Source organism: Pipistrellus kuhlii, unplaced genomic scaffold (genome assembly GCF_014108245.1).
Source record: "Pipistrellus kuhlii isolate mPipKuh1 unplaced genomic scaffold, mPipKuh1.p scaffold_m20_p_4, whole genome shotgun sequence".
NCBI lineage: Eukaryota > Metazoa > Chordata > Mammalia > Chiroptera > Vespertilionidae > Pipistrellus > Pipistrellus kuhlii.
The window spans coordinates 36330431-36343858 of NW_023425540.1; the positions used below are offsets into that span (position 1 = coordinate 36330431).

The 13428-nt window shown below is 41.2% G+C and overlaps 1 protein-coding gene across 2 annotated transcripts in view; it reads left to right on the top strand.

Moving 5' to 3' along the window:
• Positions 1-13428, top strand: part of IQGAP2 (IQ motif containing GTPase activating protein 2) — a 254510-nt gene that overhangs the window by 201430 nt on the left and 39652 nt on the right. For both annotated transcript variants that reach the window (XM_045571611.1, XM_036411313.2), the window contains exons 17-21: positions 2685-2852; positions 5799-5882; positions 7182-7253; positions 8141-8210; positions 12678-12886. In XM_045571611.1, coding sequence (XP_045427567.1) covers positions 2685-2852; positions 5799-5882; positions 7182-7253; positions 8141-8210; positions 12678-12886 — 603 coding nt within the window. The remainder of the gene's footprint in view (positions 1-2684; positions 2853-5798; positions 5883-7181; positions 7254-8140; positions 8211-12677; positions 12887-13428) is intronic.

The following is a 13428-nucleotide window of genomic DNA, read 5'->3' on the forward strand; positions in this document are numbered from 1 at the left end:
GATTACTTTGGACTTGAGAACAAAAGCTGGACGTAAAAGATATGAAAATTGCTCTTTGATCCAGGCATTGTAGTGTATTTAAAGAGAAAAATACTGAGAATAATTGAGTTCCATTTTGAAAACATAAGTAGACTCACAAATGTAGAGCTTACAGACTTGTTCCAAGTCACAGCACCAAAGATATATTGGGTCGGCAACTAAGTACTTGCGGATTTTTTAAAGAAAATCAAAGACAATTTTTCCATGGAACTAAATAACTTTATTCTGTAATGTATTGCCCATTTTGATCAATGACCTTTTACCATCTTTCAGGCAGCATCATAATCCCACGTTCAAAAAACTTCTGGTTTTTATTAGCAAAAAACTGAATCAGGTACGATTTGACATCATCATCATTATTGAAATTTTTACCATTCAAGGAGTTTTGTAAAGATCGAAACAAAAAGTAATCAGATGGTGCAAGGTCAGGACTATATGGTGGATGTGGCAAAACATCCCAACCAAGCTCCATTAATTTTTGCCGAGTGACCAAAGATGTGTGTGGCCTTGCATTGTCATGATGGAATACAACACCTTTTCGATTTGTCAATTCGGGCCGCTTTTCTTCAACTGCATTGTTTAATTTCGTTAGTTGTTCAATGTAGACATCAGAATTGATCGTTCGGTTGGGTGGTAAGAGTTCAAAGTAGACAATTCCTTTGTAATCCCACCAAACTGATAACAAAACCTTCTTTTGATGAATATCAGCTTTTGATGTTGTTTGAGTTGGTTCACCTGGCCTGCTCCACGATCTTTTCCACTTGATATTGTTGTAAACAACCCATTTTTCATCGCCAGTTATCAGTCGTTTTAAAAATGGATCATTTTCATTACGTTTCTTTAGCAAATCGCAGCTGCTAATGCGTTGTGTTAACTGTGATTCTTTCAGTTCGTGAGGAACCCATGTATCGAGTTTTTGAACATAGCCAAGTTGTTTTAAGTGATTTTCAATGCATGTATGTGATACATGAAGCTTCTCTGCAATCTCACGTGTTGTACTGTGACAGTCTGAATTGATTATTGCTTTGATTAGGGCGTCATCAACTTCAACTGGACGACCAGAGCGTTTTTCATCTTTGAGTGAAAAATCACCAGAACGAAATTTGGCAAACCAATTTTGACACTGCTGTTCTTTTAAGGCTTCGTCACCATAAACAGCACATAACTTTTTATGAGCTTGCAATGCGTTTTTCCCTTGTGGAAATAAAAAAGCAAAATATGACGAAAATGTTCCTTTTGATTTTCCATTTTTTAACGAACGCCAAACGAAAACTACAAAACAGATCAAAAAACTTTTTTCACTGATTAACAGCTGAATAGCCAACTACCAAATAACAAAATGTGTTTTACATTTGTACTACGTCTGCAAACCTAAAAATTCAACTGAAGCCATATGTGTGTGAAACCCGCAATTACTTAGCTGCCGACCCAATAGCAGTACTAAGGACAGAATCGCCAGTATTGTATTTACTAAAACTCAGAGAAAGAACTGTGGCCTGGGACTGACGAGGCTACCAGAAATCCTGACTGACAAGAAGATAGTGAAGAACATAGTTTATTAACTGATTTCAAATGTTCAAAGTTCCCCACAATTTACAGGAAAATGGCATTGTGGCAATAAATTACCAGTGCTACTTTGTTGGGGGTGAAAAAAAGGAAATTGTGGGCCATACTTAAAATTCATATGCTGTAATTAAGAAGATGTATCAAACTGTGAAGAAGCAGCATCGAAGGGTTAAAATTCAGAGCTGAAAACAGGACATGTGGCACCCAGAGACGCCCTGGGCTTACCTTTGTGGAATTGAGCATCAGTCTGTTAGGATTATTAGAAAATGAGGGCCTACACCATACATTTTATTTCTTCTAAACAATCTAGAATTACTAACTTTATTCAGTCAGTGTGCATATATGTCTTCCCTTAAAGGTATTTATGCATCTTTTATATGATTTCACTTTCAATTCTTTTAAAGTAAGCACCCATTGATTTCAATCACACTGAATAAGGCATCAGCCATAGAAGTGAGTCCAGTCTTTGCTTATTTCTCTCAGAGAACATAGCCAGTCACAGTCCACATAAAGACTTCTCATCATATCCCTTCTTCCTTTTTCCTCGTTCTTCGAGGTTTTCCCTATCTGCTTAATAATGGGGCTTGTCTTCCAACCCCCTTTTCTTCTGACCCCTAGTCTTATTTTCCTCCAAAGTTGAGACTTCTTCAAGTCATTGCAATGGTCTGCCTTCTCCATTCTGGTCAAGAAAGTCAGCAGAGGAGCCTAAGGACCTCGTGGGCACTGCAGCCCTTTTCTTGGCAGCTGGAGGGAGAGAGGAGAGGTGCCTCTGCTTACTGTTCTCTTCTTTGTCCCTTTTATACTATGGAGCTCAGGCCTCACACCTGGCAAAGGCCAGCATCATCGGTACATCTCCACCTCCAAATCCTGCGATCATTCAACCACGGTCTCATACCAACTCAGCACGTTTAGAGGATTCCAAAATCATGTTGCTAGAAGGAAGCTAAGCCAGCTCATCCCTCGGCTCTGGTCAGATCTGTTTGTAAACAAAGCCAGAAACATAAAATGTCCAGAAGCTATTCTGTATGCTGCTTTCACCTGATGTGTGAGGTGTAACCATAAGAAATGTCTCTTGCCAGGACATTGTTGAGGAAGTCACAAAAGATTACATTCGTGAGAGGTTGTGGTCTGCGCCCGAAGATGTCCTTCGCTTTAAAGACACACGCTTAGGATCCATCATTAGCCAAGAGTATGAAGCTAGGAAATCATTTTTGTATGAACAAGAAAAGCATGTGATCAAAATACAGGTATGTGACTCACCTGCCACTAGTTACAGTAAACTGTTCTGTCCCCTAAGAAATGTTTTCTTTGACAATAGGACAATCAACTGCTAATAAACAAATAAACAAATTATAATTCTAATTAACAAATTCTAATTCCTAAATTTCTAAATAATAACAAATTCTAGATTCTAACAAATCTGACTTCAGATTTTTTCCCCTTAATCGGTGCCCCCAAGGTTGCTTTCTTAAGGCCCCAGGAAGGAATGGATGTTGAATGATTTCTCGCCTGTGGTTTTGCAGAGAGTATTCGGGCCACTGTGGATACTACAGGTCCACCTGCCACCAACCTAGTCCGAGCTAGAGGATTTGGAATCCTGTTTCTCTTAACAGCTGGATCTCCTTGTGTCACCTACTTTCTGACTCAGTTTCCTGATGAATTGGTTTTTAGTGGTTAGTGGATGTTGAGTGGCACCTAAAAACAAACAAACAAACAAACAAACAAAAACAGAAGAACTAATGAAATAGATTTAGCATTTTCAAGAGTGCCCTCTCCCTTATATAATCCGTCATTCTTCCTTTAGGTCTGCAGGAAAATCCCATTTGTTGTGAGTTGTTCTTACCCTTGCATGACTTGTCAGGACTTTCCAAAGAGGACCTTGCAGGTGTAGATGTTTCTCCTCTGTTTTCCCTATACCTTCTACCAGGCACCGTGCTGGCTTCCAAAAGACTGTGTATTTGTCCTTTTTGTTGCATCCAAAGTGATACTGTTATTGATGGGCAGAGATGGATGAATGTTTGCTTTGGCCAATAACTATGACATTTCCTAACTTGAAAGTTTTTCAGTGGAAGAGCTTTGTTTTTGTGACCATTGGTGTACTTATCTGCTTCCCCCACCTAACTATAACATCGTTCAGGACAGAAGATGAGTTTTTAAAACTTGTATTCTAGTGTCTTGCATATGATAGGTGCTCGAATGTGTGAATTTGTCCGAGCGTAAGCTATCAGAAGGCAGAAATGATTAATTTTTTAAAAGTAAGTTCTCCTATAAACCTGGTACTTTTATTTTTCTAATATGTTTTCCAGTGTTTTGTGGTTTTTTTTCTTCTTTAAACAAATGGTAGGCAAAACACACAGGATGTGAACAAAAGCATAAAAAGAGAATCATCTACCCTGATGCTAAGGCTCTACTTTCATACAAAATTCATAGTGTCAGCCTATGTGACACAATTTGGACCAGCCCTCAGCTCTCCAGTCTTGGGCATGAAGCAGTGTTGCAGTGGGAAGAGATTCTGAAGAGCCGCCATATAAAATCCATCTGATAGTAGGACTCGGGGCTAAAGTCACGTGAGGGCTGGGGAAGGACAGAAACAACATTTGGAGCCTTTTCCTCCACCTCATCAGAGGCTGCAGGATTGAAGAAGCCATCGAACTGTGCCCTGCCATGCCCTTTCTTCACTCTTCTGACAGTTTTCTAACAAGGAAAGGATGATGTCTAAAGGCAAGCTGTAGACTGGAGGTGAATATGTAGCCAACAGAAACCTGCTAACCCACTAAACCCAAGGACCACGAACTACAGGGCACCATGCTAATCTCATCTTGCCAATGTGGCTGATTGACCCTGAGTTAGGAGAAATGATCTGAATGAGATCTGAAGACTTTCCTCCACAGAACAGCTAAACATTCCTAGCTGGCTGAATCAGCCCCAACACAGTAGTTTCAACAAATTCAGAGAGAAAGTTCCCAGACTGAGCAAAGGACACTCCAGCTCCACTACCCTCCCACCCAAGTCTCCTCCCAAGAAACTGAGTTAGTGCTACAGAGAACATGTCATCAGTAGCTAATCTTTCTCTCAAGTGCTTATGGAACAAATCAGAAGGTGACCAAGTAAACATGGAAAGTCAAAAGGAATCTATATAGCCATTTTGAGGTTTTTTCTTCTTTTGCTTTTTAAATAATGGACATTTTTGTCTCATTCTGATTTTAAAGGGAATGGCTCTTTCATTTCACCATTAAATATAATATTATGATTTTTGTGAGATGATATTTTTCTGAAGATTAAGGTTAAGAGTACCCATTTATTTTTAGTTTGTTTAATTTCTTTTTAAATTGAAAAAGGGATATGAATTGTATCAAAAGTGTTTTACATCTATTGAAATTATTTGTTTTTTTATTTTAATTGATTAATTCATGGCTAGGCTTTTTATTTACAAATCTTTGCAAAAACACAGCTTTGTGTGTGTGATTTCAAACACATGTACCTAGGTTGCAGGCACATCCCCAGTAGGAGGTGTGCAGGAGGCAGCTGATCGATGTTCCTCTCTCACCGATGTTTCCAGCTCTCTGTCCCTCTCTCTTCCTCTCTAAAAAAAATCAATAAAATATATTTTTAAAATAAAAATAAATAAAATGTCTCCTATGAAAATTCTCTTTAATGCTGATAACCTAGTAAAGCTCTGTTGCTGGAGCACCATTACAGTGGGTGCAGGAATAGATGAAGTAATGCATGTCCCATCTCAGCCCTCCTGTTTTAGGGATCCAGAGTCTCAAGTTAGGAGAGCATCTTCCTGTCCAGTCTGGGCCACTGTGGTCCACTTGTTGCATTCAGATACTTATTAGTCATTATTTTGAAGCATCTATATTGTTACCAAAAAGTACCAGCACTCAGTTAATCTATTTGTATGTTTTGGGGTAACTCCGATTTATTACTATCTCTTGTCACTTAGGGCCTTGGTAAAATTAAGCTTTTGGATGAGAAACTGGGCTTCTCAAGCTTGGGACAAGCCTCAACTGTGAGCTGGTGCTCTCTGCTCAGTTAAATGTCCACCCCCAGAGATGGTGTTCAGATGCGATTCGAAAGGGTCCCAACAGCATTCTAACTCGGTGTCGAGAAATCCTCTATTCTCGTGCTTTCTGAAATAAACTGGAAAAGTGTTACACATAATTAATTCGGTAGCTCACTCTTTTCCACAGGCTTTTTGGAGGGGATATAAACAACGGAAGTCATATGTCGGCAGACGGCAAACCTTCTCCAATCATGTTCCCACTATTGTAAAGGTAAACATCCTTTCCTACCTTACCAAGTACTTGACTTAGACGTTTCCCTTCTGTTTAGTTTTGTTTGTGGAAGACAGACTATGGAAGGAGTCTGAATGAGCCTTGAAGTCAGAAGCAAGTCATGAGTTTGAGTCCCATCTCCACTACTCACTTAGCTGAGCATCTACAAGCAAGTCCATTAAACACCATAGCTGGCTCTGGTCCTTTATGTGGTTATGAGAGTCAGATGTGCAAATGCTTTGAAACCAGGAAATGCTCTTTCTCCAGAAAGTCCAAGTTGATCATTATTTCAACTTTATTTTATGTTCCTCTTACCATATTTGCTAATAATATTTAGAATGCTCTAACTTAACAATACAAAACCTTCATAGGAAGGTAAATGCAGAAGTTAGGATCTGAATTTGGGTGTGGAGCCAGTCCCAACCCACTTTGCACCAGGGTGATTACTCTGACCTCAGAGAAGGAGACGGCACTATGGTGATTACTGTCTCGGAGTTGGAAACCAGGGGGCCATGCAGAAGTGAACTGATAGACAACTTGGGAATCCTGGTGCAAGTCAGAATGGAGGGCTGGGGACAGACTGGAACCAGATGAGATTCGTTTAAAAGGCTTTTAAACTGTGAAGACCCAGGATGACAGCTCCTGGATCCGTGGTGCCTCAGCTCCTCCTGTCCTATGCTCTCCACGGAACATAGGCCTCTCGCTCAGAAACCTCTGGTTCACAGTTGGGCCCTCATGAGATACGTTCAGTGCTTTTCTGTAAAGACCTTGAGTATATTGGACATATTTCAGAAGGGTTGGAAAAAACCCTGGACTTAGTTTCATTTGATTCCCTGACCCACTAGCAGGCGTCTTCAAACTACGGCCCGCGGGCCACCTGCGGCCCGCAGAGGAGTCTGATCCGGCCCGCCAGGTTTTTTGGGCAGTGAGCGCAGCCGAGGTGTTACAGTAGGAATTAGTAGTTCATATAGTCCGGCCCTCCAGCTCTCTGAGGGACCGTGATCTGGCCCCCACTTTAAAAAGTTTGAAGACGCCTGCACTACAGCTTTCAGCAACATGCTTTTTATGGATGGGGATTAAAGCAGAATAGCACCGTACCATAAAGTGTAAAATGTTCCCAGCCTTAAGAGAAGAAGCAGTGAAAAAAGTAGGAGATGAAGATCAGGCTTTAGGTGTTCATTATTTGGCAGGCTGCTAGGTTTTACTTTTTTACCAAATAAGACATAAATATTATGTTTTAGAAAGACTGCATTAAAAGATATCAACGTTCTTTGATTTCTCTGTTTGACGTATTTTTAGATTCAGTCCTGGTACCGGATGACCAGAGCACGGAGGAATTACCTTTCACGGCTGCAGTATTTCAGAGATCATGTAAGAGATGCCTGTGCATTTTTATCCTGGCTGCGCATGAACTAAACGAAGCTTTGTTTCTTGTTAGCCTTGGATGATTTTTATTAAATGGTGGGGATGAATACTAGGACAAAGAAATAGGTCTTAGGACACAGTGTGATAATATTTGGAGACGTAACAGTCTTTATTCAGAACTCAAGTTCAGAGTGAGGCTTCACCCACCAGGACTGGTTAGGAAAAACGGAAGAGAGCAGACTGATGTGGGCTAGTTGCACTAGGGAAAAAGACCCTAATGGAATCTTTTCCAATGTTGCTAGTGCAGTTTTTCTAACTCGTCACTGATTAAATTAAAGAGAAGCCCACAGGAAGAATTCTTTCAGGATCTTTAAAGAAGAACCATGTGAACATGGATTGGGTCATCTAGGTTTGATGGCAAAAATTCTTTCCCCTTTTTAGAGCTCTTTAAACAGTTCCCATACAATCTTGTTTACCCGTATTTTCCGGTGTATAAGACGACTTTTGAAACGAAAAAAAGTCAACCGAAAATCCGGGGCAAAAGACCAAAATTGCACAAAAAATTACCTGCAGATCTTGATGGCAAAGTAAGTCTTTTCTTTGAAGTGAAGGTTAGTCTTATACAGCGAATATAGGCCTAAACCTATGTTTTAACTGTAAAATTAGGCGGTCGTCTTATATGCCAGAAAATATGGTATACATTTAGCTGACTTTATCTGACCCTTCATTCAAAAAAAGTGGAAAAATAAACATTGAATCCACCACATCAAAATACTACCATTTCTAAATAGTGTCCATTCTTAAATATCATCAGTTCTTAAATAGTTCTGAATCCTAAAATAGTGGAGTAGATGGGACTCTAGAAGGGCATGACCAGTCTCATTCTTTTGCAGAACAATGAAATCGTGAAAATACAGTCACTACTAAGAGCAAGCAAGGCTAGAGATGACTACAAAACACTGGGTAAGTGGGAGTGTCCGGAAACAAAGTATGGATCCCTCTTAAACCAGAGGAGGACAAGTTACTGCCAACTTAGTCACTTCAGGGACTGCTCCAAGGCCAGAGGTGCCCATTGTGTCCAGAGGGTTTGGGTAACCTTCAGCCCTGAACTCTGCACTGTACACAAGGGAATGTGGGATGACCTGTTTCCTGTTATAAGTGGAAGGGGTAAATGGAGCACATGTCTTTTTCCTTTTTATATGATTTCAAAAATTTCTTATAGGAATATGTTTTACTCTTTTTTTTTTTAATATATTTTTATTGATTTTTTACAGAGAGGAAGGGAGAGAGTCAGAGAGCTAGAAACGTCAATGAGAGAGAAACACCGACCAGCTGCCTCCTGCACACTCCCCACTGGGGATGTGCCCGCAACCAACGCACATGCCCCTGACTGGAATTGAACCTGGGACTCTTCAGTCCGCAGACCGATGCTCTACCACTGAGCCAATATAGTGAGGAGGGAAAATCACAGGCCAGCAAATAAATTAAACAGCTAAAATGTATCTTCTGGCTAACTCTTTTGCATTATAAGTCATTTGTAGAAGTTTGAAAAAAGCAAAATAAAATTTTAAAAAATCACCTAGGAGTAGCAATCACATTTTGTGCTATTCTTTACAGTTCCAACTCTACATATGTTTCTCATTGATATTTACATAGTGAACTTTATTCTTTACATGCTGAATTTTCAACATTCTAATTGTCACAAGAACATGTGATAAATTAAAAACATGTCCTAGATTAAGTCGAAAAGAGCTTGCTAATGAATTTATGAGGAGTGTCCACATTTTTAAAATATTTCACTTAGGCCCCACCAGCGTGACTCAGTGGTTGAGCGTCAACCTGTGAACCAGGAGGTCATGATTCAATTCCCGGTCAGGGCCCATGCCGAGATTGCAGGCTCATTCCCCAGTTTGGGGCATGCAGGAGGCAGCTAATCAATGACTTTCTCTCTCATCATTGATGTTTCTATCTCTCTCTCCCTCTCCCTTCCTCTCTGAAATTAGTAAAAAATATTTTTAAAATAAATATTTTATTTAGGTCATTCAAAAATAGCTTTGAGAGAGCAAAATAAAAAATCATTGCTTGAGTATCTTAGTAATGAAACTGGCTATTGTATTTTCCCTAGCTCTGCTTTGTTTTTAAATTTGGTTTGTTTTTTGGAGAAAGTAAAAAAGCTGTTGAGAAATTTTCCTAGCACAGTGCCTAGTACATAGTTTAGCCAACACCCTCTATTGTCTAAAGTCTGTCTGAACTATGAGAAGTGCGTGGCTCCAGAAAGATCTTCCCTGATCCTTGTGAAGGAAAAGCCTTGGGAAGCTTTAGAGGCCAGGCTCCGCCTCTGGCATGCCAAGTCTCCTGGGTAATGCCTATTCCACTAGGTTCCAGTAGGCAAAGCAGAGGAAGGGTAGGTCAGCCAGTCTTTTCAGTGGCACCTTCTCCACTTTGAATTCATGAGGTTCAGCTCTCAGCTGGTGGGTATCTTTAATGTTTTTTATGAAAAGTCCGAGGAGAGGGTTTGTTTTCTGAACCCTTACACACTAAAATGGGCTTGTTTTTGCCTTTGCATGTGAAAGACAATTTAAGTAAAAACAGACCTAGAGACAGAGAAGCATTGATCAAACCATCAACCTCAGAGGGAAGGTAGGGGAGGGTGGGGGTAAGAGGGAGAGATCAACCAAAGGACTTATATGCAAGCATATAAGCCTAACCAATGACACAGACACCAGGGGGAAGTGAGAGCATGAGTGGGGGAGTGGGGGGTGTGGGGGAGCAATGGAGGGATAAGGACACATATGTTATACCTTAATCAATAAGGGGGATGGAGATAATAAATTCTCCAAATGAACACAAGCTGATTTTCATTCTAGGTAACATGTTTTTGTGGGTGATGCTTTTCATTTACTTACATTTTTTAAGTTACAAAAACAAAAGTAATTCCAGTTTAAAAATCTAGGCAATTTTATTTAACCTGTAGAAGGTGAATGAAAACCATGTTAGTGAGTAAGTTAGATCTGAGCTTCTCTGGCCTTTGGCAAATAAGGTGATGTCATGGTAACTGAAATGTAAATTGTCATTTCTTTCTCAATTATCTTTACAAAGCTAGGCATTTTTTCCTGTTCTGAAAAAGACCACTTTTCTTAGTCATCCTCCATTTTCACCCATTCCCTTTGGAAAAATATTGAAATAATTTAAGCTTGGAAGTTACTAGGACTGCAATGAAGCCAGTAAGTGCTAACCATGAAAGTGTTTGATTTTCTAACATTAAAATATCACAGGGTGGTATGAAGATGCCAAAAAAAAACCCTACTGTTGATTGGAGAAATATTAAATTTGAACCAAAATAATTAGTAATGTTAAAATATTGGTTTCTAACTTGCTTATCTATAATAATAAAAGCATAATATGCTAATTAGACTAGATGGCCTAACAACCTGCTAGACCACCTTCCCGATGAAGCCAGGGCTATGGGGACCAAGGCAAGCCACATCTGTGAGGGCCAAGCCACTTGCATGAATTTCATGCATCGGTCCTCTAGTCTTTATATATATATATATGCCTAAGCGACTCTTACAATCAAATGACCAGAATGACCAGATGACCGGCCAGTAGCTATGATGCGCACTAACCCAGACCTTGCTGCTGGGGCCCTGACAGCCCCAAATCTGGTTCATCCCCACCCCAGACCCAGACAGGAAGGAGGAGGGAGCCTGATTCCTCATGGAATTGGCTGTGTCTTAGCTTGCTGCTGGAGTCCTGACAGCCCCAAATCTGGTTCATCCCACCCTGACCCAGACAGGAGGAAGGAGGGAGCCTGATTCCTTGTGGAATTGGCCATTGGTTAGCTTGCTGCTAGGGCCAACCTCTCATGGTTCTTCTCCCCAGCCAGCCAGTGCCCCCAGTCGGCCCCTATTGCCAGCCAAGCCAAGGGACCCCTCCCATGCATGAATTCATGCACCAGGCCTCTAGTTAGAATATAAACAAATGCACTTAGGAGCAGGGAGAGACTTTAGACACAAATGAGATGGCCCAGTTCTCTCAATTTCTCTACATGAGTGAGTTCTGGTGCATCGCTCAGGCTTTTTCTGAAATGGCCCTGTCATCAGCAGCATCTTTGGTGGAAATGAAAGGAAAATAAGTTCACTAGGGTCCTCATGATCCAAGGTAACTTCTCCAAAAAAGATCATCCAGTGTGGCAAAAGAATAACCCAGATGTCTCTAGATTTGGTTGTTCATGCTGAATTCATGCTGTTAATTGTGGTGTTGGTTGAACTCTTTTTATTTTTTGAGTGTCAGAACACCACAAAACCACACTGGGTATAAAAGGAAGATGAACTAGGGCGGCAAACTGCGGCTCGTGAGCCACATGCAGCTCTTTGGCCCCTTGAGTTTTTAGCAAAGGCCAGCTTTCGAGTACCCTAATTAAGTTAATAACAATGTCCCTACCTAAATAGTTTAAGCTTTAAAAATGTGGCTCTCAAAAAAAATTTCAGTCGTCATACTGTTGATATTTGGCTCTGTTGACTAATGAGTTTACCAACCACTGTGCTAGGTAGGGCCTTCCATGTTAAAGAGAGGATGGCTGTTGAGGTTGCCATGACTGGGCTGGGCTTTTTCCAGTCATGCTTGTATTGCTGTGGCTAATCATCATTGAAGGTCCAGAGTTTATTCTCACAGTTTACCCAGATCTCACTAAACACCTTAAAAATTACGCTTTTAAAAAAGTCTGTGCCCGCATACTTAACGCTCGAGGCATGAAGAAAAATAGATTTACAGAGATGCCTCTGTCAGCGAGAGAGGGCTGGTCCACTGGGCGCGGAGCGTCTTCCCTTGGTCCGTGCAGAAAGAACAAGGACCAAATTTCAATTACTAAAATCTTGTTATTTCTGCCAAGTAGAACATGTATCCCACTTGTCCTTCCAGTGGCTTCTGTTTGACCTTACAGTTAGTTCTCCCTTCACCGGCTTTTTCTAATTTACCTATCACCCAGTTCTTGCTCCTTCCCAGAGGTCTTTGGGGCTGAGAGAAACCATGTTCTGCTTCCTGCAGCAGAAACACAACTCTCTTATCTCAGCCACAGGCTCTCAGAACCGAGGTAACTTAAACACTGACATTCTTTCCCAGGCTCCTCATCAGTAAGGCTCTATCTCCTCCGTGCATGAGTCCTGGAAGCAGTGTGAGAGGCGGCTGATAAGTGAGAGTTAGATAACTGGGAAATAACGAGGCCAGACATTGTCAGTGCTTTGCTTTTATTTACATGATCAGCTTTCTGGTCCAGTTGTTACATGGGACAGAACAATTCATTCCGAAGCCCAAGTAATTCCATGGCTGTATTTTTCTGATCGTGGTTTATTTAAAGACCTGGTTTCTCTCCTATTGGTAATAATCCCGAGCAGGCCTCTAAATAAAGCATGCCTGTTCCTTTCCCTGCAGTTGGCTCTGAAAACCCACCGTTACGGGTCATCCGCAAATTTGTGCACCTGTTGGACCAAAGCGACCTGGATTTCCAGGAGGAGCTGGAGGTGGCACAGTTAAGGGGAGAAGTGGTGACCAAGATCAGGGGTAACCAACAGCTGGAAAAAGACCTGAACCTGATGGACATCAAGATCGGGCTCCTGGTGAAGAACAGGATCACGCTGGAGGTCGGTGGGGTTGTGGGGCTGTTGGCTCCCGGGAGCGGGAAGATGCCTGTGTGCTGGTCCACAGCACTCTGGTCCAGCTAGTAAGCTCATTTGAATCCAGAATGAGTAGTTCAAAGTTCAGTTACCGTTGGCATTACAGAGTAGTGCTCCTCAGACTGCACAAGTCTCCTCCCTGCTTTATATATAGCATTTCCTCAGGCTCCTTTATCAGTCTGCAATGAAGTTTCTATGACATAAAGCCTACTTGCATATGTACCTTCATAACAAGACTTAGGCCTTTATATAAGTAAAAGAGATAAGTAAATAGAAAGTGATTTACAATTAAAACACATATTTCAAAATGAAGATACACAGGCCCGATGCCATTGGAAGATGTGATGAAGTTGCTGGAGGCTGGGGCCGCTTCCCAGAATAACCGCAGGGGGCGCTGCAGAGGAGCCTGGCCCACGAGGTGGTGGGGCTTTCGTTTTCCAAAATGGACGTCAACTCCGTAAAATTCAGAATAGGCAGAGTGCTTATGTAGAATTATGGTCTTAGGAAAT